The following is a 27901-nucleotide window of genomic DNA, read 5'->3' on the forward strand; positions in this document are numbered from 1 at the left end:
CTCAAGGACATTCAGAGACTTGTCATGAAGCCACTTCTGCTTTGTCTTGGCTGTGTGCTTAGGGTTGTTGTCCTGTTGGAAGGTGAACTTTTTTTTATTTTATTTTTATTTCACCTTTATTTAACCAGGTAGGCTAGTTGAGAACAAGTTCTCATTTGCAACTGCGACCTGGCCAAGATAAAGCATAGCAGTGTGAACAGACAACACAGAGTTACACATGGAGTAAACAATTAACAAGTCAATAACACAGTAGAAAAAAAGGAGAGTCTATATACATTGTGTGCAAAAGGCATGAGGAGGTAGGCGAATAGGATCGGTAGGATAGTCCGTTTTACTAGGGTAAGTTTGGCGGCGTGAGTGAAGGAGGCTTTGTTGCGGAATAGAAAGCCGACTCTAGATTTGATTTTCGATTGGAGATGTTTGATATGAGTCTGGAAGGAGAGTTTACAGTCTAGCCAGACACCTAGGTACTTATAGATGTCCACATATTCAAGGTCGGAACCATCCAGGGTGGTGATGCTAGTCAGGCGTGCGGGCGCTATGGAGCAGGTTTTCATCAAGGATCTCTCTGTACTTTGCTCCGTTCATCTTTGCCTCGATCCTGACTAGTCTTCCAGTCCCTGCCGCTGAAAAACATCCCCACAGCATGGTGGTGGCAGCATCATGCTGTTTCTCTCACCATAATAACCATCCTATCACACGCCAGGCAGAGTCTAGCAAGCGTTGGCAAGCAGGGGCGGACTGGAACCAGAAATCGGCCCTGGCATTTCTAACACACTGGACAATTTCTTTCCTTGAGGCCCCTATTATTAGCCAGATAATGATAATTTAGCACAAAAAAAACAAACAAGTCAGACAGGCCCACTGGGCTAAAAATGGACCAGCCAATCTGGCATTTGCACTAAATGCCAGATGGCCAGTCCAACCCTGAATGTAGATCACTCAGAAACTGGGGTTGACATTTAGCTATGTTGAACAATGACTTCCTTGTTCGTAAGAAATTACATGACTTTCATCCCCGGGCACCCCAAAGGATGTTTTGGAAAAAGCTAGATTTGATGTGTGATCCTATTGAGGTCAGGTTTATGTAAGTCTGACATTTTAGCATCATTCAACCAGTTGGTTATACAGTTGCTATATTGATGTCAAGATCCAACAAAAGATCCAGGAAAATAAAAGATCCAAATGAGTTTGTTTTAAAGCAAGGCAATGCTTTAAACATTCTATGGTTAGAAAATGCCAGAAGTGTATATGTCAGGTCAGCAGGGTAGTTTGGAGCCAGATCTGTTTTCCCTCAGTGTATATTAGCAGGGAGTGGCTGTCAGCTGAAGAGGTTATATATGTGCACTACCACCCCTCTACTGGAGTCTGGAGGCGTGGTGTGTGTGTGTGTGAATGTGTGTGTATCGAAGTTCATTCAGTTTACCTCAGCCTCACTCTCCTCCCAGCACCTCCCTCTCTCTCCCCTTCCACCAGTCTCTTGGCTCTCTCTCAGCTGTCTCCATAGCAGGCCAGGGCCACCCTTGGCTCGCAGTGTGGTGTCACCCTAAAACTCCCAGCCAAACAGTCTTCTACTACACACACACACACATTATAATGCCTTCTACACCCACCGCCTCAACAGGTACTATGCGTCACAGGAAGTTTGTGGCACCTTAATTGGGGAGGACTAGCTCGTGGTAATAGCATAACGGAATTAGTGGAATGGTATCCAATACACCAAACACATGGTTTCCATGTGTTTAATGCCATTCCATTAACACCGTTACAGCCATTAGTCTGAGCTGTCCTCCCCTCAGCAGCCTCTACTGCTATGCGTTGCCTTAGAACAACACAATCTACAGAATGAAGAGAACTTGCTGTGTGTACAAGATGAGACTGGATTGTTCTGGCCACATCTGTAACAGTGAAAAGAAAGGTGCACAGTGAGTTGAAGAGGTGTGTGTGCAAGAGAGTTAACATTACATAGTCCAACCTCTGCAGAAACAGATCTTGACAACAGTGTATAAAACTGAAAGCGACTGCTTGGAGATTGTTTTATGTTCTATCCCAAATTGAACTAATCTCAACCCAAGCTACACCCTTTCAGATTACATCATTGTTTTCCTCACGACAAGACTTGTCTAGTTATTTTGGAATGGATATCTTTGATGTTTTCCTGTGAATACGTGTGTCTGTGTGAACAAAGTCTTCTTTGTGAATTGTCAAATTGATGTGAAAGCATAAAATTCACACCAATACAATTTCATACAAGGCAGGGAAACACGTTCATTGCTTTATTACTTTGATTGTCATTATCATTGTTAGGAAATCACAAATCAGGAAGGAACCTTAGAATCTTATAGAAATGGGTGGTCTAATATTTTCTGCAGTGATTTGTCTTAAAATGTGCAGACAAAGAAAGCTGTCAGACACCTGAATGCATGTCCAATAAACAACAACTTCATTCTCTTCGGTTGCCACATAGATTGAGACAATGTTTCTTTCTGTTCGCTTAATACAATCTCCAGGGAGCCAGCAGGGAGTGAGAAGAAGCTTTGTCTGTTGCCTCCATCTCAGACTGACTGACTGACATACTCTCTCTCAACCCTCCAAGATCCCTACAACATAGTTTCTCTGAATAATTATTTCTGAGTTTTCTTAGTTATAGAAGTGGTGCTCATTTTCTGTTGTTCACTTCACTATCAGATGGAACAAAGCCCCTTGGACCTGGATGTGGCATGTGCTCAAGTCTGGACAGCACGGAGTGAAATACAAAGGCCCTTTTTTAGGGTTAATATACATCAACAACAAAGGGGGTGAAGCTCCCTACTTCAGAGGCCCCGCCCTGAAATTCTTTATCGGGAGCCTGTTTACAACCTTAACGCATTGGAGTCATTGGGTTCCTTGGGTTCGCCCGTTGGGGGAGGGGAAAGGAGGAGGTAGAGTGGGGTGCAAATTCAGCAACCAGAGTAAAGGAAAACGGCACAGCAAAACAATGAGGCATTGAATGTATAAACAAAGCTGAAATATACATATAACGTATATTATGACTTGAGTAATTTGCACATCTCTCATAGTGTTTCGGCCAAACGCCCTTTGTTGGTATTTCCTATTCTTCGACTATTCTGTGATCCTGAAATATTCCATACACTGTTTTGTGATCCTGTTTGATCAGGCACATAATTTGATGAATTGAAAACATTGTGGGATTGTTTTTGTTTACTATGGATACTGGTGCAATTGTTCAAAATTCCTCATAGTCTATAGATGCATTTCCAAACAATGAAGCTCCATCTATATTTTGACCCCCCCCCCCCCCTTTCGTTTTCCCATAGTTCTTATTACTAATAATCTTATAATCTTATTACTGTTTCTCTCAAATAAATTTGAGAATCCTGACTGATTAACATTTGTACACTTATTCACTGAGTAACAACTATTTATTCCACCAGTTATTACACAGTAATTACACTCATCTATAATAAAAACAAAGGCGCAATAAATTGTTTCACATAAAAACATTGCTAAATTCTTTATTTTCGAAGCTCACCTAGCCTATATTCGACAGTTTCTCTATTCATTTCTTTGTGTACCCCATTTTGCGCAAACCCGCTTGGCGCGCGCTCCCCTGGCAAAGCAAGCCAGACGCGTGCAAGTATCTCACGATTTCGCCTGTTCGCTGTTTCAACCTTTCCTCTAGTTCTCGAGCACGGAGTTCACTGGGTTTACTCTGACACCGCTGACTCCACCGTCACGCCCTCCAACAGCCACGCACCCTCTTTCCGCCAATAGGCCCACAATCACGTACTGATCACGCGCTGCCTGCGCTCTGATTGGACGGCGTCCGCTACACCTTTGTTTTTGATTGGTAACATGTTACCACCAGCCAGTCTATTCCGAATTTTGTTTCTGTTTTTTTTCGTATCTGCTTTTGATTCACTCAGCTGAGGCCAGTCCGCTGTTGGCAGCGGCAATACTTGTGTGCTCAGGCCTCATTGAGTGTTCGCATTGCTAGTATCTCTATTGTTATTTTTACAAGTACTTTCCTATGCTGACTTTTACACCACCCCTGATTTCAGAGCAACCTTGTCGGGTAAGTTGATGGATTTTTACTTTAAATTGGCTAATTAACTAACGGCATTAACTTGTTATCTTCAAGTATTTATAACAAAGCCCACCGATAAAATACCGATGACTGCCATACATGTATTACAGTATTATAACTGATGATGGAAGCATGCAGCCCAAATTGACCGTGGAGTTTTTTCTCACAGGGAGCCTGGTTTATTTGAGGTCAGATTGAAACTAATGTATCCCTGCCCAACGGCTACTGTATCAACTGTGTGATCACATATTGCTACATTGTATCTGCTCTATATCACTGCATTGTTACATTGTATTACTTTGTAATTAGATTGTTCGTTGTTATGTGATGGTATTACGTTACCGTTGCCCCTAGTAGCCAAATGTACACCTATTTCTGCATTTTATTGTGTTTTATTAGGCTAATGTGACTGTTTTGGCGTATTGCTATGGGGCTTTTGTTCCTGTGAGCTTGGTTGAACATATTGGTCATAAGTAGACAACTGATTAATTGACTAATTGATTGTATCTGATTTTATAATCTATGTTGGATGAAGGTTGGATTTGGATTAAAAAGTGTTTCCATTGGTGTCAACAAAACAAAGTGACTGGCTGTTAATGCTGGGGAGTGTCCTCAGTCCTCAAGAGCAGTTAAATGGGGGGGGGGGGGGGGGGATTCTCAACTTAACCCAAGACTTCCTGATGCAGCCCCCCACCCCCTCGTGCACCACAGTCTACAGTGGTGTATGTCACTCACAGGTCTATTTTTGGTGATGGGAGGTTCCTCCTGGCTCCTAAATCCAATGTTATGTGAGCTACTGGGAGCTGGTAGGGTTGGGTGCACCCACCTGCTCAAATGGCTGCCCGCGCTGCAGTGGGGCCCCTCTCTCCTTTTCTGTCTCTCCAAGCCTCTGAGGCAGCTAGCTGCCGCACTGTGCATTCAGCAACTGAGTATTCTTCTAGATGTGCAACTTAGCGTTCAGAAGATGCCAGCCCACTGCACTACATAGCTACATGCACATCTAGGAGAATAGTCAACCCCTGTTCATTGACTACTGTCTATGTGGCTTTTCCACCATTTTGAGGCTTCTATGGTTCATGACTTGGGACTCAAAACAGTCTGATGTTTCTCCCTTGATCCATTATTGTTCAATGAACCTTGGTAATGAGATGCTTATATGATCTTTGAGGGAACCATTGCAGTAGTAGGACTAGAGATATTTAATGAGATGTCAGTGTTGGAAGAGTCTGCAACCATCAGAAGTTATTGAGCTGTCATGGTGATAAGAAATGGACTGGCCATTGGGCAGTTCGGAAAAATGCCAGATGGGCTGGTCCATCTTTAGCCTATTGGGACAGTCTAAATAAAAATGATTTATTTGGCTAATAATGGGGGCCCCTAGAAGAAAAAAGGGGATGGTCCATGTCAAGAATGCCCAGGCCGATTTCTGGTCCCAATCTGTCCCTGGTGGAGGTTAACGGTGTGGCCTCCCTCCATCCGATCTACTGGCCCATAGGGCTTTGGTCAAAAGTAGTGCATAGTAGTATATAGGGAATAGGGTTCCATTTGGGACATATAATGTGATGTAATGGTGATCGACTTTGCATCTTCCCAGTGGCCTCCCTCCCTCCCTCAGGCTGATGTAATGGACATCAGGGTGATGATGATGGAGAGGAACAGGCACGACAGTGAGCAGTCCTGCTGCAGCACCTTTCAGTACCATGACCTGGAGGCCGCTGAGGCACTTGTCAGCATGAGTTCCTGGGGACAAAGGTCAGCAAATGACAAGCCACGCCCCCTGACCCCTACCTCGGACTCCTGCGACTCCCTCCTCCACCCTGAGATCATCGAGTCCCCCAAGGACCCGGTCGCACTCTCATCGCTGGTATGTGGAATCTCATTATGTAGGCTACTGTGGTTAAAATGTATACTGGAAGTTCACGTTTTATGCTAACGTAGCCTAGTAGCCTGAATTCAGGAAAAAAAAGTTTAGCCCTTTTTTTTTGTCATATCCAATTGGTAGTTACAGTCTTGTCCCATTGCTGCAACCCCCATACGGACTCGGAAGAGGCGAAGGTCGTCCTCCGAAACACAACCCCACCAAGCCGCAGTGCTTCTTGACACAATGCATGCTTAACCTTAAAGCCAGCCGCACCATTGTGTCGGAGAAAACACTGTACACCTGGCGACCGTGTCAGCGTGCATGCGCCTGACCCACCACAGGAGTCACTAGAGCGAGATGGGACAAGGTCATCCCGGCTGGTCAAACCCTCCCCTAACCCGGACAACACTGGGCCAATTGTTCATCGCCTCATGGGTCTCCAGGTCGCGGCCGGCTGCGACACAGCCCGGTATCGAACCAGGATCTGTAGTAACGCAGCCATAGACCGCTGCACCACTTGGGAGGCCCCCAAAACTAATTTTAATCAATCAAAACTACAATAAGCTTTTTTTTATTGAGAATTATATTGGTTTGTTTCACATTTGACAGTTCAAATGTTTAATTCCTGTTTCTCTTTTTTTTTCCCAGTGCATGACCCCCCCTCACAGCCCCAGCTTTACCGAGACCGCTACCACAACAGCTGTCCTCACCACCTCATTGGCCAGCTCAGGCCCCAGACCAGTCTTAACCCGGCCTAGACTCTGTGCAGGTCTTCCCTGCGAAAATGCCCTTCTCCTGGACCAACGACCTGGTACGGTCCCCATCTTCAAGAGCTCTGGAGCTCCAGAGCTGCCCAGCAGAGCCATGGTGACCAGCGTCATCCGGCACACTGCTGACAGGGCCCTCACACAGCACAGCAACAACATTCCACCTCAGTCCCTCATAGGGCAGCACACAGACACCAACTCCAACAGAAACCCTACTGCAACCCTTCTGGCTGAGGCCGTTCCTATGCAGACTGAACCACAGAGCTGCAGCACTGGTCTGTGTGTTAAGGTAGAGAAGGATCAAGGAAGTCCATCCTTACCTGACAGCAGCACAGGCCCCTCTACTACTCCCACCCAAAGGTCCCCATCCCAGCCCATCGCCACCTCCCAATCCTCACCACCCATTCCCAGCTCCCAGGTCCTCTGCCAGGTATTTCCAGTCAATGGGCGGACAGGGATGATCTCTGCATTCGTCCAGGCAGGCCCAGTCCAGATGACCCAGGGGGGGGGCAAGCCCATACTACCCCAGTCACCCTCCTTCCCCCAGTCGCTGCAGCTGGTGGGCTCCTCGGTGACTCAGGGGACGGTGATGTTTGTGGTTCCCCAGCCCCCCGTGTCCCAGGCTCCGTCGTGCGCACAGACTGTAATGACCCTGGGTAACACAAAGCTTCTGCCCCTGGCCCCAGCTCCAGTTTACATGCCCTCAGGGCAGAGCAGCAATGCCACACAAGCAGACTTCTCCCGCAGACGGAACTACGTCTGCAACTTCCCCGGCTGTAAGAAGACCTACTTCAAAAGTTCCCACCTCAAGGCTCATCTCAGAACTCACACTGGTAGATACCCACTCAATACGACACTAATGGGTATTCTACCCAATGGCAATTAGATGAATGATCATGTTGAATATGTAGTGTGTTATCTTCCACTGATGTACTTATGCTTTCCATTTCTACCCTCCTGACCAGGTGAGAAACCATTCAGCTGCCACTGGGAGGGCTGCGACAAGAAGTTTGCCCGCTCCGATGAGCTCTCCCGCCACAGGCGAACACACACCGGTGAGAAGAAGTTTGTGTGTAACGTGTGCGATCGGCGCTTCATGCGCAGCGACCACTTGACCAAGCATGCTCGCCGACACATGACCTCCAAGAGGACCTCCACTTGGCCGGCTGAAGTCCGCGACCTCCACAAGATGACGGTATCTAAGGGCCTGTCGAGTGGCTCCAAACTTCCTCTCAGTGTGCTAGTCCCTTCCCCCAATTAGCTGGGGCTCCCAGGCCGTACGGTCATCTCAGGACAATATCCCACCACCGACCACACAAGACCAAGGAGAAAATGAAACAAAACCATAGGCTGCTACACATTCATGGACAGAAACAAACTGACCTTGCACTGGATTTTTTAATTATGCTTGTTTTGTACTTCCTTGATCTCTATATGTAATTATGTTTACTCATGTAATATGTATACAGTATGTAATGTTTAGCAAAATGTATGCACTCTTTTTGCCAAAGCCTTTGCGTTGTGCTTACAGTATCTGTTACTATTGGTCTCTGTGATTGTAAATATGTATATATGAATATCTATATATGATTGTTATGTGTATTCCAATCTGCATGTATTGACAATACGTCAATATATGTTATTGATATTTTTAAACATGTCAGTGGACAATATTCCTCACTGTGATACTACCTACTTTCTTGCTTTGCATATTATTTAATAAACATTTGTTTTAAAAAGTGCTGTTTTTGATAGCTTGATCGTTTTGCTTTTGTTTTATTACAGATACAGTATAACCAGTATAAATACCTCACATTATTTCTTAGTAAATACTAAATACTTTAAAGAGCTTCACCATACTAATAATATGAGTAATCAATGATTGAATGAATTCTATAGATATGGTCACGCTGAGAAAAGTGCTGTCCCTATGTGTAGTTTTACTAGCTTTCAATGTAGGCAATGGTCATTATGAGTCCCATTGTTTTTTTTTTCATAATAAAATACATGACTAATCTTGGTTGTATGGTCTATATTTTCTCAATAACATATGACCAAACGCTATTTCTCAATCTCACCCATAGAGATCCTATTAAATTCCTAATTCTAAGATCTCAGCAGTGTTGACAACAATATTACGTGTTGTTTCACAATCGCACTCGATCCCCTTTGATTTCGAATACCCGTCTCTCCACTCCACCCAGTAACAACGTTCCACTAATTAAATTGCAGTATTTTACAGCGCCAAGAGGGGCGCGACCAATTGGAGACGACCGTTCAGCTGAAACGATCAGAGGATTTTAACTGGCTAACACGGTACCCGCCCATTTGTTTTACAGAACGACAGTCCACGTAAGCGCTCCACTAAAATATAGGACAACAACGCCACTCAGTGAAAATAAAATAGAGTACAATTTCTGTGAGTAAAGAAATGTTTTTTTTTTTTTCAGCTTTCCAGTTCGTAAGTTTATAGACACACACCATCATATCACACCTAAACGTAGCACTTTTTGTCAAGCTTTTGCAATATAATTCTAAATATATTACTATTTCATCCTGTACTTAATCATTTTTTCCTATTGGCAAAGTGACATAATGACCAAAAAGCTTAATCATATTTGCCCACGTTGAGTATGTTTTATTAATAAAATAACAAATAATTTGTAACCGTATGAATGATATATTGAATGAATTAGACAGGTTAGATAACTTGCAAAATAACCATTGTAAATACCACATCACCCACGCTGACCAGATGCGTCTGTGAGAGGACAAGGTAGCATTCACACGTTCCCTTTTGTTCATGCAGGATGGTTGGCCCACAGCCTTCTGCATAGGAGGTGACTGAGGTTAGGCAAACGGCAGATAGCCTAGCGGTTGGGCCAGTAACTGAAAGATCACTGGTTCAAATCCCTAGGAAATAAATATTATTTTCTACCCATGAGCAAGGCAGTTAACCCACAACTGCGCCAATGACATGGCCGTCGATTAATGTATTCCGTTGCGCCATTTATATATTACAATGGTTTTGTTTTAATTGTATCTCGCAAGCATCCGCATTGGGAAGTTTGTCACACAGCCAAACATTTATAATATTCCGTATAAACAGTGCCCATTATGTTCGGAGGAAATGGTTCATCCGTATATGGAGAGACAATGTAGATATGTATAGTAAAGAGTAGCACTGGTAAGGCAAATAACTACTCTTTGTCCTACTTTTCAGTGCAACCTTACCTCCGATGGGGCCAACTTCATTGTTTTGACCGTCTGTTGTCTCCTTTTGACTTTGTGTCCAGCAGCACGTAACAAAACAGTGGATTGTCATCACAAATTTGATTGGCCAAAATAAAAAAATACCAACATGACTTGAATCACACCAGAATAATGTAAAACTACTGTTTCATCCAGGTAGCATTATTTATTTCAAAATGGTATCATGCCCCTCTGCAACTACATTAAACAGCTTTAGCTAAAATGAAAGTAAGATTACGGTCCAGCCAATCCATACGAAATGTGTGATAGACATCCACAAATTAATACGAAATGCTCCGAGACCAGGTTGGCTAAATTGGTCTTTCTGCTTAAATATCAGGAAAATAGTAACTTGGGTATGAAAGTTGGCCTTTGTCTGTGTATAATGTAAACAAATATAGATATCGTGAGCCATTTAAACGTTAAACTACATTGTATTTGTTGAGTAGGATTAGCTAAACAAGCCAGCTGGCCACATCAACAGAATGGATTGCATCCGTAATAGCAGATAAACACAATTTGTTTGCAGGCCTTTTCTATAATGGCAACTTAACCACAGTTTCAAGCAAGTTATAAAATCCTTTTGACTGCAGTTACATTTTATACTGCTTGTTCGTCAAATAAATCCGTCGAATCTTGTTGACATTAGCTATTCATCCAGCTTGCTATAGTAGCTAAACTTGCTTAACCCCGTTGCATTTTTTCTACTAATTTCGAACTTTATATATGACATTATATTTGGTATTTCCAACGTTTTAACCCGTTGTTACAAAGTGTGCTAGCTCTATTGTCTCACATTCGCGCGCCTTTTTTTTGACATTGTGTAACTCCTTCCTTTCACGGTTTTATAACCATCAAAAAAAGCTTAGACTTTTCCCGCAATCGTTGAAGTGACACGTGAGAGAATTGCAATCTGATTGGCTCCGCCACACCGGAAATGAAAATACCGACCATTAACTTTGTTTCTATTGGCTGCTCGGATTCCACCGCCAGAATTTCAATAAATAGGGAACTCCAAACGTTGTAATGCAGTTGCTGCATTGATTTGTCAGGAGAACTCTATAAGCTTGTTGTACTGCATATGTTTGTGAATACATAGGGAAACATTACATTTTATTTTCCCCCTGCAATTTTACAGAAATTTAATTTATCCTGTTGTATCACCTCTCTGTCATTCAAAATGCTTACAACTCGCTCACCACTCTCTAAGAAGAACACCAATGCAATCACCACTCAAATGGACAACATTTCGCTGGTTGACAAAGAAAACACGGTACGTTTGAACTACGGACATAACGTTAACTTTATTTTAAGCAGTTTGTCAGTGAGTGTGACCTCAACTGGTTAGTTAACGTTCTGTCAAGTCTAATGGTCACGTCTGTCTCTAGCACATTATTTAGTTGAATCTAAAGGAAGCAAGGTTCTAGTTAACTAGTTAAGTTAATGTGTCACGGAATCTCCTTTTTTAAATGTTTCCTCATGCAGCCTCCTAGCCTGAACACTACCCGGATTCTGGCCTCAAGAACCGCGCGCAAAATCTTTGCTGATGACTCTGAGGTGAGTGAACAATACTTTTGCTTAGTGTTCAAACAAGTTTATGAAAAGCGACAATTTTACAGTTTCATGAGTTATGTAATTAGCCTGGTAATTCGCTAGAAGTTGATCTTGAGGTAGTCATTTGGCGCCAAGTGTTTCTAATCCTAGCTAGTTGACGTTAAGCTGGTGAGCCATCAAGTCATGATTACAGTATGCGCCTAGCTATCTAAACGTAAGTATTCAAGCAATGTTTTAAATAGCTCCGCTTTTGCATGACTAGTTACACAAGTTGGCTGCTCGCTGTTCATAAGGCTAGCTAGTAGCCTTCCACTCAATCCATGTTACGACAGCCTTTGTCTTGGCGGGGTGTGACAAGATGGCGGAGTGAGTGGTCGCATTAAACTGAGATCCTGAAATTTAAATTGAATTCAAGCCCTAATTTGAGTTTGACGACGAACAGTTAAAAGTACTTGTTTGTAGTCTTTGAAACATTTTTTTTATTAGTCTGGTGGTTTCCACTTAACGTTATACTTCAAGCAAGTTCAGCCAAGGCTAGCTAGTAACATTAGCCGAGGTGGAAATTTAACGAACAAGCTATTCGACTGAATGCCTTTGAGAGGACTAAAAAAAAATACCCTCAATTGCAAACGTTTCCAAAACTACAGAGTTGAATGCAGCATGCATTAAAGGATCACTGATGTAAACCTGTTGAAGGAGAAAGTTGGTGCCCTGACAAGAGACGCGGGGGGTTTGCTGTCATTAACGGCCACAGGGTGGGGCTACGTGACTGACTGGTTAATGCTTTGAGTTGGCCTGCTTATACAGTAGGTTAATGCATCTTAATACCGTTTCAACTAGTGAGTTTATTCGCGTAATCGTTTAGATAAACACCGCATATAGGTGATATTGCATAGGGCCATGCTGTTTGTATTGGCGAATTTTGGATGTGAACATTAATCAAGGTAAGCACTAAATGTGTTTTGTTTCTCATTTGATGGCATACTAAGATCAGTTTCATTTTGTTTCAATATCGATATGTATGTGAACCCCTTTATTTTCAGAGATTTATTTTAAGTTTGAGCCCATTTGAAGATCTAAACTATTCATGTTATTACACGACTTAACCATTTATTTCCCTTTATGGTCGTCCCTGTTTATTCTAGACAAGACAACTCTTACTCGGATACTGTATTATGCAACATTTAAAGTCCAGTTTCGTAGTTTTTTTTTCAAGAGACACATTCCCCAGATGCGACTTAAAATGTTGGACTTCGCAATGGGGTGAAAGTCTTGAGTTGAAAAACAAATATTCTACAGATAACATTATGGTTGGAGGTGACTGTTGCTCCTGATGACTGAATGAATTGGTATCCCACCAGGCATTCTGCCCATTGTTTTAACTTAAGAACTTTCTGCTCTGACATTCCGATATTTGGCGTTCTTAGACTCTAACTTCAAAACAACCTTGGTTTAACTCTACAACTAGTAACAGACGATTAAAATCTAGAATTGATTATTGGTTGGCATCTCAAATTTTATTGGTCACATACACATGGTTAGCAGATGTTGTTGCTGCCCAGTCGGAACTAGAAGCACAAACATTTCAAGACACCCAATAAACACATCTAAGGATTCTTACAATCTTACGAATCTTGTCAGTGAATGTAGTATTTCTCCAGCTTCTCTGACAGACTACTGTTATTTTTTTTTTTTTGATAGTAACTATTTTCTAAAGCATACTGGGAATTTAACTATTTCCTTTTTAAAGAATGAGTTGTTTTGTTTAGTCTAAAGCTCTTAACAGAGACCTATCTCAATTCTGCTCTTCTGATGGGAAATGTGTTAAATTCAGAATTCAACTTGCCATCACTACTCACTAAAATGCTAGTTTGGAAGAGATTCTCCACGCAGAAGAATATAGATATTAACAGGCTGAGCAATAAACTTAATTTTAAATGAAGGTGGAAAAGCAGAGCTTGCTAAATGCCGATGTGAACTGGACGACACATACAATGATAAGGAACGGGGTGCTTTCATCTGTTCAAAAGCCAAATAGATTGAAAAGGGTGGGAATAACACCCTATTTCTTTCATTTGCAGACTAGGAATAGTGTTATTACATAATTGATGAAATGCTGTTAACTTGAAATTAAGAAAATGCACCCTTTCTACAGTTCACTATCAATCTCATCTTTCAGAAGGTGACTGATTCTTTTTATGATTCAGTTAAGCCTATAGAAGTGAGGTTTAAGAAACTGATTCTGATATAGATATTACAGAGTTGGACCAAGCAATTAAACAAATGCCTATAAGTAAATCTCCTGGACCAGATGGCCTGACTCCAGAATTCTATTGACATTTGGCCTGATATTATTTATTGTTTTTGGTCATTGCCAATGCTATCTTGCCTCCTGCTTTGAGACGGACTAATAGTTCCTATACTAAAACCAAAGGACTCTTCATGGATAATTGGAGACCAATCATGTTGGCCACTAAGTTACTAGCCCATGTCTATGCTGAAAAAAGGCCTTGATGTAATCAGTGAAACTCAATCGGCCTTCATTAAAGGAAGGAGTAACCATATAAACTCAGCAAAAAAGAAACGTCCTCTCACTGTCACCTGCGTTTTTATTTTCGTCAAACACAACGTGTAAATATTTGAGTGAACATAAGATTTAACAACAGACATAAACTGAACAAGTTCCAGACATGTGACTAACAAATTTAATAGTTTGTCCCTGAACAAAGAGGGTCAAAATCAAAAGTCAGTAAGTATCTGGTGTGGCCACCAGCTGCATTAAGTACTGCAGTGCATCTCCTCATGGCCCTTCCTTGGACACTGTGCTAACTAACCTCCAAACAAACTTCAATGCCATACAACACTCCTTCCGTGGTCTCCAACTGCCCTTAAACGCTAGTAAAATCAAATGGCTCCAGGTCATCTAAGTCTATGCTAGGTAAAGCTCCGCCTTATCTCAGTTCCCTGGTCACGATAACAACACCCACCCGTAGCACACGTTCCAGCAGGTATCTCACTGATCATCCCCAAAGCCAACACTTAATTTGGCTGCCTTTCCTTCCAGTTCTCTGCTGCCAGTGACTGGAATGAATTGCAAAAATCGCTGAAGTTGGAGACTTATTTCCCTCACCGACTTTAAACATCAACTATCTGAGCAGCTAACCGATCACTGCAGCTGTACATAGTCCATCTATAAATAGCTCACCCAATTTACGTACCTCATCCCCATACTGTCTTTATTTTATTTACTTTTCTGCTCATTTGCACACCAGTATCTCTACTTGCACATCTGCTCATTTATCACTCCAGTGTTAATCTGCTAAATTGTAATTATTTGCTCCTATGGCCTATTTATTGCTGTCCTTATGCCTTTTGCACACTGTATATAGACTTTCTTTTCTCTGTCATTGACTTGTTTATTGTTTACTCCATGTGTAACTGTCACACTGCTTTGCTTTATCTTGGTCAGGTCGCAGTTGCAAATGAGAACTTGTTCTCAACTAGCCTACCTGTTAAATAAAGTTGGGGGGGAATTGAGTCATTAGTGAGTGGTTTTAGAATGAAATGGTCGACATTTCTGTCTAATCCTACATTTGTGGTATCATATTCCTAACAGTCTGTTTTAATGAACTTGGTGAACTTGAATTCCTAATGTGATTTTTGACCTTTCTAAATTACCTGTGATGTTGTGCACGTTTTCCCAACCATTTTTGTCCCTCTTCCTGGAAAATTATATTCAAGCACAATCCCCCCCACAACATTGATTTGGAATAATAGTTATTACGATTAATAGGAAATTCAATTTCAAAGGCCTTTGGTTTGACAAGGGTATTCATTTTATGTGGTTTGTTAAACAGCAAAAACTCCCCAGTGTTGTCTGAGTTCATTGGTCAGTTTCAGGTTAATATTACTCGCAATAAATGAAGGTTTGCAATTCCACTTCCTTTACTTAAACATAAGTACACTGAGGTTGTTACCCCTTTTCCAAGTTTAAAAATGACTTGAATCTTTTGTATAAATTCAACAAGTGGATACGATTGGCAGTTAATGAAGTAATTTAATATATCGCTATGGAAGTGACCGACCCATGCTATGGTCAAAAGCGACTAGCTTTTTACCTTAATTGTCAAGTCATCTCAAGTTAAATTTTAAAATGAGTTTTTCTTCTATCTAACCTGTAAATGATTTCTTGCACAAAATAATCAATTGACAAAATGTCTTTTGTTCCTCTGATTCAGAATCTATAGAGAATTATAGGAAACTATAGTTTGAAATTCATGAATGGTTGTGTATAAAATCTCCAGAATTACCTGTTTACCTTTGTTAAATGGCATTGTGCTTATCCTTGTAACTCCAATCATAACTTTTATTAACATTATTATTATTATTATATTTGCTGCTGTAAATGGTGGGGAAATTCCTTTATTTGAACTGTTACAATGTTTTTATAAATCCCCCAAGCTGTGAAACTTAAGTTGGGAAAATGTATTAGAAGTCATTGCTGTTGTCTCATTGCCTTGTATTCACAGGAATATCCCTGTATTGATGTGCAATGTTATTGTTGCAATACAGAAAGCCTTTGTCTTGAGCTCTAGCTAGCAAGAATGGCTGACGTTAGTGCTGTCTACTTTAAAAATAGGGGGGAAAAATGTTTTTATAGTAACCTTGCCCGTATACATAAACTGGCCTTTAGATTTTTTTTTCTTGTGTACATGTATTTAAAACATCCCTTTAATTTTATGCTATTTTTATATCCTAACATTGAGGAATATGCTCGTTTACCTGAGCAACATTTTACCAGTAATTTCAATTTTGTGAATTCTTTCAGGTTAAGCCCCAGGATGTCAAGAAATTCAACACAGAAGAGCCACTCCTGAAAGAGAATCCGCGCCGGTTCGTCATTTTCCCCATCAAGTACCATGACATCTGGCAGATGTACAAGAAAGCAGAAGCTTCATTCTGGACAGCTGAGGAGGCATGTCCAACTTGATGTGTTCATTTGATTCTGTTTTACATGTAAATGACATGTTATGATTTAATCTGTAGTACTTCATTTCCATACCAACCAGTTAAACCGTTGACTCGGTGCAGACAAATTCACATGCATTCAGTCATTTTTATCAGGACATTTATTTAATTGGTTTTCATATTTTGTTTTCCAGGTTGATCTTTCCAAAGACACGCAGCACTGGGATTCTTTGAAGGATGAGGAGAGATACTTCATCTCTCATGTACTGGCTTTCTTTGCTGCTAGTGATGGCATTGTCAATGAGAACCTGGTGAGTTGATCTTGAATGCATACAATACAAAAATCATTATTTCACTATACACTGTCAGAAATTACTGATCTGAGTTAGAAAATGGCAACTCCTCCAGTATTCAAGTGTGGCTGTGGAATTTGTTGCCTTTTACTTCCTTTTCACCACTAGGTAGAGCGATTTACACAGGAAGTCCAGGTGACTGAAGCAAGATGCTTCTATGGTTTCCAAATCGCCATGGAGAACATCCACTCTGAGATGTACAGCCTGCTCATTGACACCTACATCAAAGACCCTAAAGAGAGGTCAGTATTGGATATTTAGTATGTTAACCATATTTGTATTATCTGGCAATGATGAGAAGCGCAGGGGTACGTACCTCAGCTGATAATGGGAGCTGAGTGTTGGCGCTGGTTTTCAGATTAGTGGGCATGTGGTCTGCTGACTGAGGGGTGCCAACACGATATAGACGCCTGACTGAGCCTCATGATAGTAAAATGTACTCTACCAATGCCCATATTTCAAACCCCCTAAGCAATTTATTAAGCATTTTGTAGTGCAGCCTTGAACATTCTGAGAATGTGCCCAATGTACTTTGTCACACAGGGACTACCTTTTCAATGCCATTGAAACTCTCCCCTGTGTGAAGAGGAAGGCTGATTGGGCCCTGAACTGGATCGGTAACAAAAAGGCTGAATTTGGTAGGTCTCTTAAAAACCTGCACAGCATTGTTGTGGTCAATCAGTTGGTAATGGTGTTGCTTGTATTCCAGGTGAGCGTGTGGTTGCATTTGCTGCTGTTGAGGGGATCTTCTTCTCTGGGTCCTTTGCTGCCATTTTCTGGCTGAAGAAGAGGGGGCTCATGCCTGGCCTGACCTTTTCAAATGAGCTCATCAGCAGAGACGAGGTGGGTCTTTTCACTGTTGATTAAAAATCTTCTACACAATTATCCCAGAGGGTGAACCTGGTTGAACTTGTCACTACCACCAGCATTCTTACTAACTGGTTCTGTCTAAATCCAGGGCCTCCACTGTGACTTTGCCTGCCTCATGTTCAAGCACCTGGTGCACAAGCCCTCAAAGGAGACGGTCACCAAGCTCATCAGGAACGCAGTAGAGATTGAGCAGGTAAATTGATTACACAATAAGGGCCTGTTGCATTGACTCAGATTAAGCCTTTTCTTGGTATGTGAGTCAAATGTCACCGTTTTCCTATACTGCACTAGATGTCTCTGATACTGCACTACAGAGCTATGGGCCCTGGGCAGTAAATGGGAAGCCATTTGGGACACACACGGCCCTAATTGTGCTTAATGGAACCTGTGTATCCGGATTTAAATATTAAAGATCTGAACTAGTGAATACATGCTGATGTCTGTTCCCATTTCAGGAGTTCCTGACGAAAGCCCTTCCAGTAAAGCTGATTGGTATGAACTGCGACCTAATGACCCAGTACATCGAGTTTGTGGCTGACAGGCTGATGCTGGAGCTGGGCTTTGACAAGGTGAGATGGTAGTCTATGGGTCAGTCCCTAATGGCAACCCACTTTCTATGTAGTGCACTACTTTGACCAGTGCACTATGTAAAGGAAGTTGGGTGCATGCTGTCCCTCATGTTTTCTCCTTTGATATGGAGAATAAGTTCAATCCAACACCTGTTGTAATTCTAAGGCTATGTTTAGATGGGCAGTCCAATTCTAATCTTTTTTTCAAATAGTTATTTTGACTGATCAGCTCTAAGATTTGGTGTGATTAGTCAAAAGTCCAATTGGTGGCACGGATCATAATTGGGTTACCTGTGACCGTGGACCATTAGTTCTTAATTTTCTTGTGATAGACATGGGCTGGCAATGATGAGAAGCGCAGGGGTACGTACTTCAGCTGATAATGGGAGCTGAGTGTTGGTGCTGGTTCTCAGCTCAGTGGGCATGTGGTCTGCTGACTGAGGGTGTGCCAACACAATATAGACGCCTGACTGAGTCTTGCCTGTAAAGCTGTAGTTTAAATTTAGCCTGGTCCCAGATGTGTATGTGCTCTTGCCAGCACTATTGTGCATTAACCCAAACATGACAATGAGTTGACTTTTATTGCACACAGGCACTCTGGCTACTAGAAATGGGTGGGGTTAATGAAAGCATTTTAATTCCACTAGCAGACACCAATTAACTTCTCTTCTAGATCTACAGAGTGGAGAATCCTTTTGACTTCATGGAGAACATCTCATTGGAGGGCAAGACTAACTTCTTTGAGAAACGAGTAGGGGAGTACCAGAGAATGGGTGTGATGTCTGGCACCACAGACAACTCCTTCCGGCTGGATGCTGACTTCTAAAGCTCTTACTGAAACTGTAAATACTTGAAAAGGGACATGGCCCAGACTAGATCTCAACTGGCACCCTTTTCCCCATGTAGTGCACTACTTTTGACCAGAGTTCTATGTGGGCCTTGATGAAAAGTAGTCCACAATATAGAGACTAGGGTTCCATTTAGGATGTGTACTTGTGGTGTCTGGTTCACAGACAACAAATGTATATTACCATTCACAACGGACCCTATTTGCAGTAGATCTCTTTTCTTATTTGTATAGTACTGTTGAAATTTTATCTGTTTACTTTTTGTAATAAAATTTTAAAAATCCAATGCAGCATTTAACCCTGTTTTACTTTACACCATCTTGGCACTAAAGTACAAATGTATCTGCCTGGATAATAGGATGTTACTAATATGTAAGACATGCTACAGGATATGTTGTAATATAATCAGATCACTTATGCGTATTGCACTAGGAATTGCATTGTAAATTTGGGCAAGAAAGTCGATGGGGCATTGGGGAAATGATCTGAAAACATGTTTATGAATTTAGACAAGAACCCACCTGTCACATAACTAAGGTAGCCTAGTGGTTAGCGCTTTGGGCCAGTGCTGGATTGAATTCTTGAGCGGACGAGGTAAAACATCTTGTTCTGACCCTGAGCAAAGCACTTAACCCACTGTTCCCCAGTAGGCCTTCATTGTAAATAAGAATTTGTTCTACTTCGATGTTGACCATGTGATTTTCCGCATTTTTCAGTGCCATCAAGTAGCCTGATTTCAGATGTGTCATGAGAACATGATTATTACGGAAATCGTTATTGCAAGGCGTGTGCATATTAATCTGACTCCGCAATAATAGTGATGGCTCCCGAGTGGTGCAGCGGTTTAAGGCACTGTCTCAGTGCTAGAGGTGTCTACAGACCATGGGTTTGATTCCACACTATCACAACTGGCTGTGATTGGTAGTCCCATGGCAGCGCACAGTTGGACGTTGTAGGCGTCATTGTAAATAAGAATTTGTTCTTAATACACATGATGTATAATGCGGTTAGGATGGGTTAATCACAGAGCAGGGGAAGAAGCCGATGGCCTGAACTTTGACTTTTCCAGAGATGGCCAGTGGGTCCACCGTATCCAGGTCCAGTCTGTGCTTATAGTGCAGCATATGAGCACCGTTCCCTGTCACCTAGAGAGATGGGGAAACAGTGGGAGAATCCTCTGGCTTCCATAGCCTCTTTGCGCCAATGTAATCAACATGTTATATGTTGGGTACCAAGTAAAAAGCTGACACCTAAGAGGAGTAGCAGGATGGCTAGTTTGCTTGCTATGCACGTATTCACTAGGGCTAGGCAAATGGAAGAAAGACCAACATGGAGGGACTACCACATATTGCACAATAAGAAACACTTGTTCCCTAATGAATACTCTCTAGGTAGCTACAGAAGAACCTACTTTTATCTATGTGGAGGTTATTTCCGGATCTGATATACAGTGAGCGCCAACTATTAGGACAGAGACACATTGGATTTTAAAAGTATCGGGACAAATAACTTTAAAAAAAATGTTCTTTACCTATATTTAATTAGGCATTTCAGTTAAATACATTCTTATTTACAATGATGGCCAAACCTGTACGACGCTGGGCCAATTGTGTGCCACCCTATGGGACTCCCAATCATGGCCGGATGTGAAACAGCCTGGATTCAAATCAGGGCCTGTGACGCCTCTTGCACTGAGATGCAGTGCCTTAGACCGCTGCACCACTCAGGAGCTCTTATGTGTATTAAAGTGGTCAAAAGCTTCGTATTTGGTCCCATATTCCCAGAACACAATGATTACATCAAGATTGTGACTCTACAAACTTGTTGGATGCATTTGCTGTCGTGTTTCAGATTATTTTGTGCCCAATAGAAATGAATGGTAAATAATGTATTACGTCATTTTGCAGTCACCTTTTATTGAAAATTAGAATATCTGTTTCTAAACATGTCTACATTAATGTGGATACTACCAGGATTACTGATAGTCTTGAATGAATCGTGAACAATGAGTGAGAAAGCTAGATGTAGTATCCACAATTAAATATATCCCCCCCCCAAAAAAAACACGCTAACCTTCCCTGTTATTGTAATAATGATATTTATGCCTCTGTAACAAATTGGTGGACTATACACAAATGCTTTGATTTCTAAACTGTTCACCCGATATGTATGAAATACCCTCAAATGAAAGTTGAGTCTTTACTTAAACCTCAGTCATTGTATACAGATCCAAAACATGTCAGCCTTTTGGAGCTGGAATGAGGTAGACCACCACAATTAAACACTGATATATTTGGCTTTTACCTCAGACAACATAAGAAACCTAAAGTCAACCTCAACGTGATTGTGGTGGCTTATTTCTGCTTTACCAAACGAGGAGCGTTAAACGTCACACACCAGTCAGTTATACTTAAACTACATTTTTAATAAGAGCTTTGCAATAGCAATTTGACTGAATGATGTGCCATCTCTAATGAACCATTGAAAGTAACTTCAGAAAAGTACAAAGATCTGTTACAGCCAAGATACACCCCTCTCGACCTACATGACGAACCACAGATCTTAGGAACAGTTCACAAATTAAGACTTTTACTTGAGAGAGAGGAGTATCCCATAGCCAGATAGCATTCTCTATAAATTATCGCTCAGTTTGGTCCCTAAAATGAGGTTCTAATATCGTTCCTGGTACTTCATAGCACAGAACCATTACCTCATCCAATGGCATAACTCAATTGTCAACTCTAGATACTCCCATCTCAAGTGAACTCCCTCTTGACCCCACTCCTGGACAAGCTCACTGAGGGGAGTGACTTGCGCACAGACATTGTGGAGACAAGTAATTGGTTCCCCCTTCATCACCCCATCCCTTCACATGGTTTAACAGATACATTCACATATGAAGACAAAGTCCCATCCTGTCCTCTTCCCTTTCTGATATTCTGCATAGCACCAGAGACATGTAAAAGACAAGCCTGACCTCTCCCCTCTCTGGGCCCCAAGTGACTGAGCCCCAGCTGAGGGAAGAAATGCAACTGCCAACACTAGAGTCTTAGAAATATATTCTAATAAAAAGTATATCACATAATATTATGCAGATATGACATCTTAATTACTTATGTTACCCAACTAATTCTGTGAAAAATATATTATACTGAATTATTACTAGGTCATGAAGGCAAACTGATTAAGCACTTTCCCTGTGCTTGATGAATATACAACCCTGGGACACAAAAACAAGGAAATGAAAGATTGGTATTCAGTCATATGCTGTGTTGGATTTGCACCAAACATAATGCTTTGTATTCAGGACAAAAAGTTCCTTTCTTTTTTCCAGTTTTACTTTAGTGCCTTAATGCAAACAGGATGCATGTTTTGGAATATTTTTATTCTGTACATGCCTCCTTTTCACTCTATCTTTTAGGTTATTATTGTGGAGTAACTGCAATGTTGTTAATTCTCAATTTTCTTCTATTAAAGCCATTTAACTCTGTAACTGGTTTAAAATCACATTTGGCCTCATGGTAAAATCCCTGAGCGGTTTCCTTCCTCTCATTCAACTGGGTTAGGAAGGACACCTGTATCTTTGTTGTGACTGGGTGTATTAAAACACCTTCCAAATTGTAATGAATAACTTCACCATGCTCAAAGAAATATTCAATGTCTGCTTTTCATTGATCCAGGACAGGCTATACAGATCAGGGGAATCTGGGTCCGTATGCATAGACGCTGGAAGATGTTTTGGGATGGAGTGATGGACATGGGGGGTGCTGAGTATTTATTTCTACTTGTACAGAAGTAATAAAGCCCATAGTTCACACAGGAGTAATATCATTTTGTGAAAAAGTATTATGAATGTTCTACATTTCAATTTATCAGGGGTTTTGGCTGTATGTAACAAACGTCTTAGTGTGCTGATCTAGGAACAGGTCCCCATAGTCCATGATGTCATCTTATTCATTGTGGTCGAAAAGTTCAAACTGATCCTAGATCAGCACTGAGGCATCTGAATCTGATCACAAGAGTCATCCTCACTTTAAACTCATCTTTCTGCACCAGGACGATCATCTCAAAGGTTGAGCCCAGTGTGAAGGCGTGCTAATGCAGCATAACTTCCTTGCCGCAGCTCTCTCTGCGTCATCTTGTACATGATGCAGGGAGATCTCTTAAAGCGCGGGTTGAAGTGGAAGGCTGTGTCCGCTCTGGGCTTTGTGCTGTTCCCACAGGAGAAGTCCACCTGAAACGTGGAGACAGACAGACACACACACATATAGTAGGCTATAGCCAAGAGACTCCTATATCAACTTTAATCAAATTCTCTGCAACTGTGACTCATTCTTCAAATGGCTGCATGTGTAGACTTGTGATAGTAATCTGAAATACTTATTGAAACGTGTGTGTGTGTGTTTACATGTTCAACCTGATACCTCTCATAATCACTGGGAACAGTGCCTTGAATAAGCACCAACTCCGCAAACTGTAAACCTCCCATTGTCTGAGTGGAGTAGAAAATAAAGTGACCAAAGTGTCACAGATAAGAGGGTATTGCTTGCTTTTACAGCTGGGTTGTTGTTTTACAGCTGGGTTGTTGTTTTACAGCTGGGGTGTTGTTTTACAGCTGGGTTGTTGTTTTACAGCTGGGGTGTTGTTTTACAGCTGGGGTGTTGTTTTACAGCTGGGGTGTTGTTTTACAGCTGGGGTGTTGTTTTACAGCTGGGTTGTTCTGATTAAGGAGGGTGTTGACTGATACCCAAATAGTCAGGCTAGGTTGTTGTTTGAATGCATTGATGCACAAGAAAACAAGTGTTTTGGTTCAATATGAATAATTATGTAATATTGTGACACAGAGGTAAAAAAAACAATTATATTGGATATTCAATTCTCCGTCATCAATAGCTACTGAACCAAGCATGCCATGACTATGAATATGGTCTATTCTGAATCGGGGGGGAAGTACTGTCCGGGGATAGGGCCAGTACTGTCCGGGGATAAGTCCAGTGCTGCCCCATACCAACTACAACCATAACTATCATCTATGCTCTTTCTTTCCACACACATGCATACAATCACACACACCATGCTATTTTTTGGTTGCTATTTGATTGCTTAATGTCCACTGACGCTATTTTGTTTTCCCCCCCCCATGATTTAGTGGAGTAATGTTTCAAATTAGGTCAACAGTTGAGGCTGGTGGGAGGAGCTATGGGAGGACAGCCTCATTGTAATGGCAATAGAATGAAGTGAAACGGTGTTTCCGTATGTTTGATACCATTCCATTGATTCAAATCAAATGTATTTATAAAGCCCTTCGTACATCAGCTGATATCTCAAAGTGCTGTACAGAAACCCAGCCTAAAACCCCAAACAGCAAGCAATGCAGGTTCCATTCCAACCATTAGAATGAGCCCGTTCTCCTATAGCTCTTCCCACCAGTCTCCTCTGGTTTTCAAATAACATTCATTGTTAATTTTGAAGAAGGCACCTGACCGACATAGGTGTACAATTTCCCCATAAACATCACGTATAAGGGTAGGCATGGTTAAAATGTAGTGTTGTCTCTCTTCGTGATATGTGTTTTGTCCTATATTTTATTTTTTAACCCCAGCCCCTGTCCCTGCAGGAGGCCTTTTGCCAGGCCGTCATTGTAAATATGAATGTATTTTTAACTGACTTGCCGAAATGGACCTGGGGCTTTACCACCTAGACCCGATATGCATAAATTGTGTTTTTTGAAATATAGAGACCTGTTCCGAAAGGACCAGAGGACCATTAGACCCGTTCCGTATCGACCTGGTCGGATCACATTTTTAAAGCTACTTTATTAACCAGAGCTGATACAGCACGAGAGGAGGGAGAGGGGTGCTGATCTAGCAGGCAGGGGAGGGGCCATACTGTGAGCGAGTGACCCAAGGAGGAGGGATGGAGAGACAGCAACCAATCAAGCAAGTCTACTGGCACGATAGTAGACTAATAGCTGCCATAGATAGGTCCTTTATCATCAAATATGATTATGTAGTACCTGTCTTGACTGCATCAAACCAGGAGAAGCTAGTTTTTTTTTTGTAACAGTATTTTTATTGGAATTTCACAATTTCACACACCATTTTCCTCTCCCCGCTTCTCTCACCCCATCCCCATCATTGCGTCTCTCAATACATACATTTTAAACAAACTTACAAACAGAAATTAAACAAAAAAGCTCAGTTCTCTGGAATTTTTTTTCTCATTTTGTCTGTCATAGTTGAAGTGTACCTATGATGAAAATGACAGGCCTCATCTTTTTAAGTGGGAGAACTTGCACAATTGGTGGCTGACTAAACACTTTTTTTGCCCCACTGTATGTGAGAATGCTGTTCATCGACTACAGCTTAGCATTTAACACAATAGTACCCTCCAAACTCGTCATCAAGCTCGAGACCCTGGGTCTCGACCCCGCCCTGTGCAACTGGGTACTGGACTTCCTGATGGGCCGCCCCCAGGTGGTGAGGGTAGGTAACAACATCTCCACCCCACTGATCCTCAACACTGGGGCCCCACAAGGGTGCGTTCTGAGCCATTTCCTGTACTCCCTGTTCACCCACGACTGCATGGCCATGCACGCCTCCAACTCAATCATCAGGTTTGCAGACGACACTACAGTGGTAGGCTTGATTACAAACAACGACAAGACGGCCTACAGGGAGGAGGTGAGGGCCCTCGGAGTGTGGTGTCAGGAAAGTAACCTCACATGCAACGTCAACAAAACAAAGGAGATGATCGTGGACTTCAGGAAACAGCAGAGGCAGCACCCCCCTATCCACATCGACGGGACAGTAGTGGAGAGTGTAGTACGTTTTAAGTTCCTCGGCGTACACATCACGGACAAACTGAATTGGTCCACCCACACAGACAGCGTGGTGAAGGCGGCGCAGCAGCGCCTCTTCAACCTCAGGAGGCTGAAGAAATTTGGCTTGTCACCAAAAGCACTCACCATCTTTTACATATACACAATCGAGAGCATCCTGTTGGGCTGTATCACCGCCTGGTACGGCAACTGCTCCACCCACAACCATAAGGCTCTCCAGAGGGTAGTGAGGTCTGCACAACGCATCACCGGGGGCAAACTACCTTCCCTCCAGGACACCTACACCACCCGATGTCACAGGAAGGCCATAAAGATCATCAAGGACAACAACCACCCGAGCCACTGCCTGTTCACCCCGCTATCATCCAGAAGGCGAGGTCAGTACAGGTGCATCAAAGCAGGGACCGAGAGACTGAAAAACAGCTTCTATCTCAAGGCCATCAGACTGTTAAACAGCCACCACTAACATTGAGTGGCTGCTGCCAACATACTGACTCAACTCCAGCCACTTTAATAATGGAAAAATGTATGGAAAAATGTATCACTAGCCACTTTAAACAATGCCACTTAATATGTTTACATACCCTACATTACTCATCTCATATGTATACACTGTACTCGATACCATCTACTGCATCTCACCTATGCCGTTCTGTACCATTCATATTTTTACGTACATATTGTTCATCCCATTACACTTGTGTGTATAAGGTAGTTGTTTTGAAATTCTTAGGTTACATTACTCGTTGGTTACAACTGCATTGTTGGAACTAGAAGCACAAGCATTTCGCAACACTCGCATTAAAATCTGTTAACCATGTGTATGTGACAAATAAAATTTGACTTGAAATACATACAGTGGGGCAAAAAAGTATTTAGTCAGCCACCAATTGTGCAAGTTCTCCCACTTAAAAAGATGAGAGAGAGCTGTAATTTTCATCATAGGTACACTTCAACTATGACAGACAAAATGAGAAAAAATGAAAAATCCAGAAAATCACATTGTAGGATTTTTAATGAATTTATTTGCAAATTATGGTGGAAAATAACAAAAGTTTCTCAATACTTTGTTATATACCCTTTGTTGGCAATGATAGAGGTGAAGACTTACAGAAAACATTTGACAAGGTTTTCACACACTGTTGCTGGTATTTTGGCCCATTCCTCCATGCAGATCTCCTCTAGAGCAGTGATGTTTTGGGGCTGTTGCTTGGCAACACAGACTTTCAACTCCCTCCAAAGATTTTCTATGGGGTTGAGATCTGGAGACTGGCTAGGCCACTCCAGGACCTTGAAATGCTTCTTACGAAGCCACTCCTTCGTTGCCCGGGCGGTGTGTTTGGGATCATTGTCATGCTGAAAGACCCAGCCACGTTTCATCTTCAATGCCCTTGCTGATGGAAGGAGGTTTTCCCTCAAAATCTCACGATACATGGCCCCATTCATTCTTTCCTTTACACGAATCAGTCATCCTGGTCCCTTTGCAGAAAAACAGCTCCAAAGCATGATGTTTCCACCCCCATGCTTCACAGTGGGTATGGTGTTCTTTGGATGCAACTCAGCATTCTTTGTCCTCCAAACACAACGAGTTGAGTTTTTACCAAAAAGTTATATTTTGGTTTCATCTGACCATATGACATTCTCCCAATCTTCTTCTGGATCATCCAAATGCTCTCTAGCAAACTTCAGATGGGCCTGGACATGTACTGGCTTAAGCAGGGGGACACGTCTGGCACTGCAGGATTTGAGTCCCTGGCGGCGTAGTGTGTTACTGATGGTAATCTTTGTTACTTTGGTCCCAGCTCTCTGCATGTCATTCACTAGGTGGTGGTTCTGAGATTTTTGCTCACCGTGCTTGTGATCATTTTGACCCCACAAGGTGAGATCTTGCGTGGAGCCCCAGATCGAGGGAAATTATCAGTGGTCTTGTA

General features: G+C 42.0%; 2 protein-coding genes and 2 non-coding genes across 8 annotated transcripts; all 4 read left to right on the forward strand.

Annotated features, from left to right (window-relative positions):
• The first annotated feature begins 2539 nt into the window (after positions 1-2539).
• Positions 2540-8731, forward strand: LOC110529450 (Krueppel-like factor 11). 3 transcript variants are annotated; one of them, XM_090242625.1, is made up of 5 exons: positions 3818-4075; positions 5682-5951; positions 6090-6417; positions 6597-7548; positions 7681-8731. In XM_090242625.1, the coding sequence occupies exons 4-5, from the start codon at positions 6600-6602 to the stop codon at positions 7974-7976; spliced, it is 1245 nt and encodes a 414-aa protein (XP_090098751.1). In that variant the 5' UTR covers positions 3818-4075; positions 5682-5951; positions 6090-6417; positions 6597-6599; the 3' UTR covers positions 7977-8731. The 3 variants fall into 3 exon arrangements, with proteins under 3 accessions (XP_021467296.1, XP_090098751.1, XP_090098750.1); XM_021611621.3 differs by lacking the exon at positions 6090-6417 and having other exon boundaries at positions 2540-4075; XM_090242624.1 differs by having other exon boundaries at positions 3846-4075; positions 6090-7548.
• Positions 8732-10997: 2266 nt separating this feature from the next.
• On the forward strand, positions 10998-19415 carry LOC110529451 (ribonucleoside-diphosphate reductase subunit M2). Of its 3 annotated transcripts, XM_021611622.3 has the most exons (10): positions 10998-11240; positions 11453-11524; positions 16350-16496; positions 16684-16800; positions 16951-17084; positions 17386-17480; positions 17552-17685; positions 17801-17905; positions 18168-18281; positions 18955-19415. In XM_021611622.3, exons 1-10 carry the CDS (start codon positions 11148-11150, stop codon positions 19105-19107), a joined length of 1164 nt encoding a protein of 387 aa, XP_021467297.1. In that variant the 5' UTR covers positions 10998-11147; the 3' UTR covers positions 19108-19415. The 3 variants fall into 3 exon arrangements, with proteins under 3 accessions (XP_021467297.1, XP_090098753.1, XP_090098752.1); XM_090242627.1 differs by lacking the exons at positions 10998-11240; positions 11453-11524 and adding an exon at positions 11577-11735; XM_090242626.1 differs by lacking the exons at positions 10998-11240; positions 11453-11524 and adding an exon at positions 11842-12465.
• On the forward strand, positions 17127-17265 carry LOC118965685 (small nucleolar RNA SNORD94). The gene has a single exon (XR_005053063.1). It is a non-coding gene; the product is annotated as a small nucleolar RNA SNORD94 (small nucleolar RNA).
• Positions 18621-18760, forward strand: LOC118965686 (small nucleolar RNA SNORD94). The gene has a single exon (XR_005053064.2). It is a non-coding gene; the product is annotated as a small nucleolar RNA SNORD94 (small nucleolar RNA).
• Positions 19416-27901: the final 8486 nt, after the last annotated feature.

Source organism: Oncorhynchus mykiss, chromosome 8, assembly GCF_057628025.1.
Source record: "Oncorhynchus mykiss isolate SJ-2025 chromosome 8, ASM5762802v1, whole genome shotgun sequence".
NCBI lineage: Eukaryota > Metazoa > Chordata > Actinopteri > Salmoniformes > Salmonidae > Oncorhynchus > Oncorhynchus mykiss.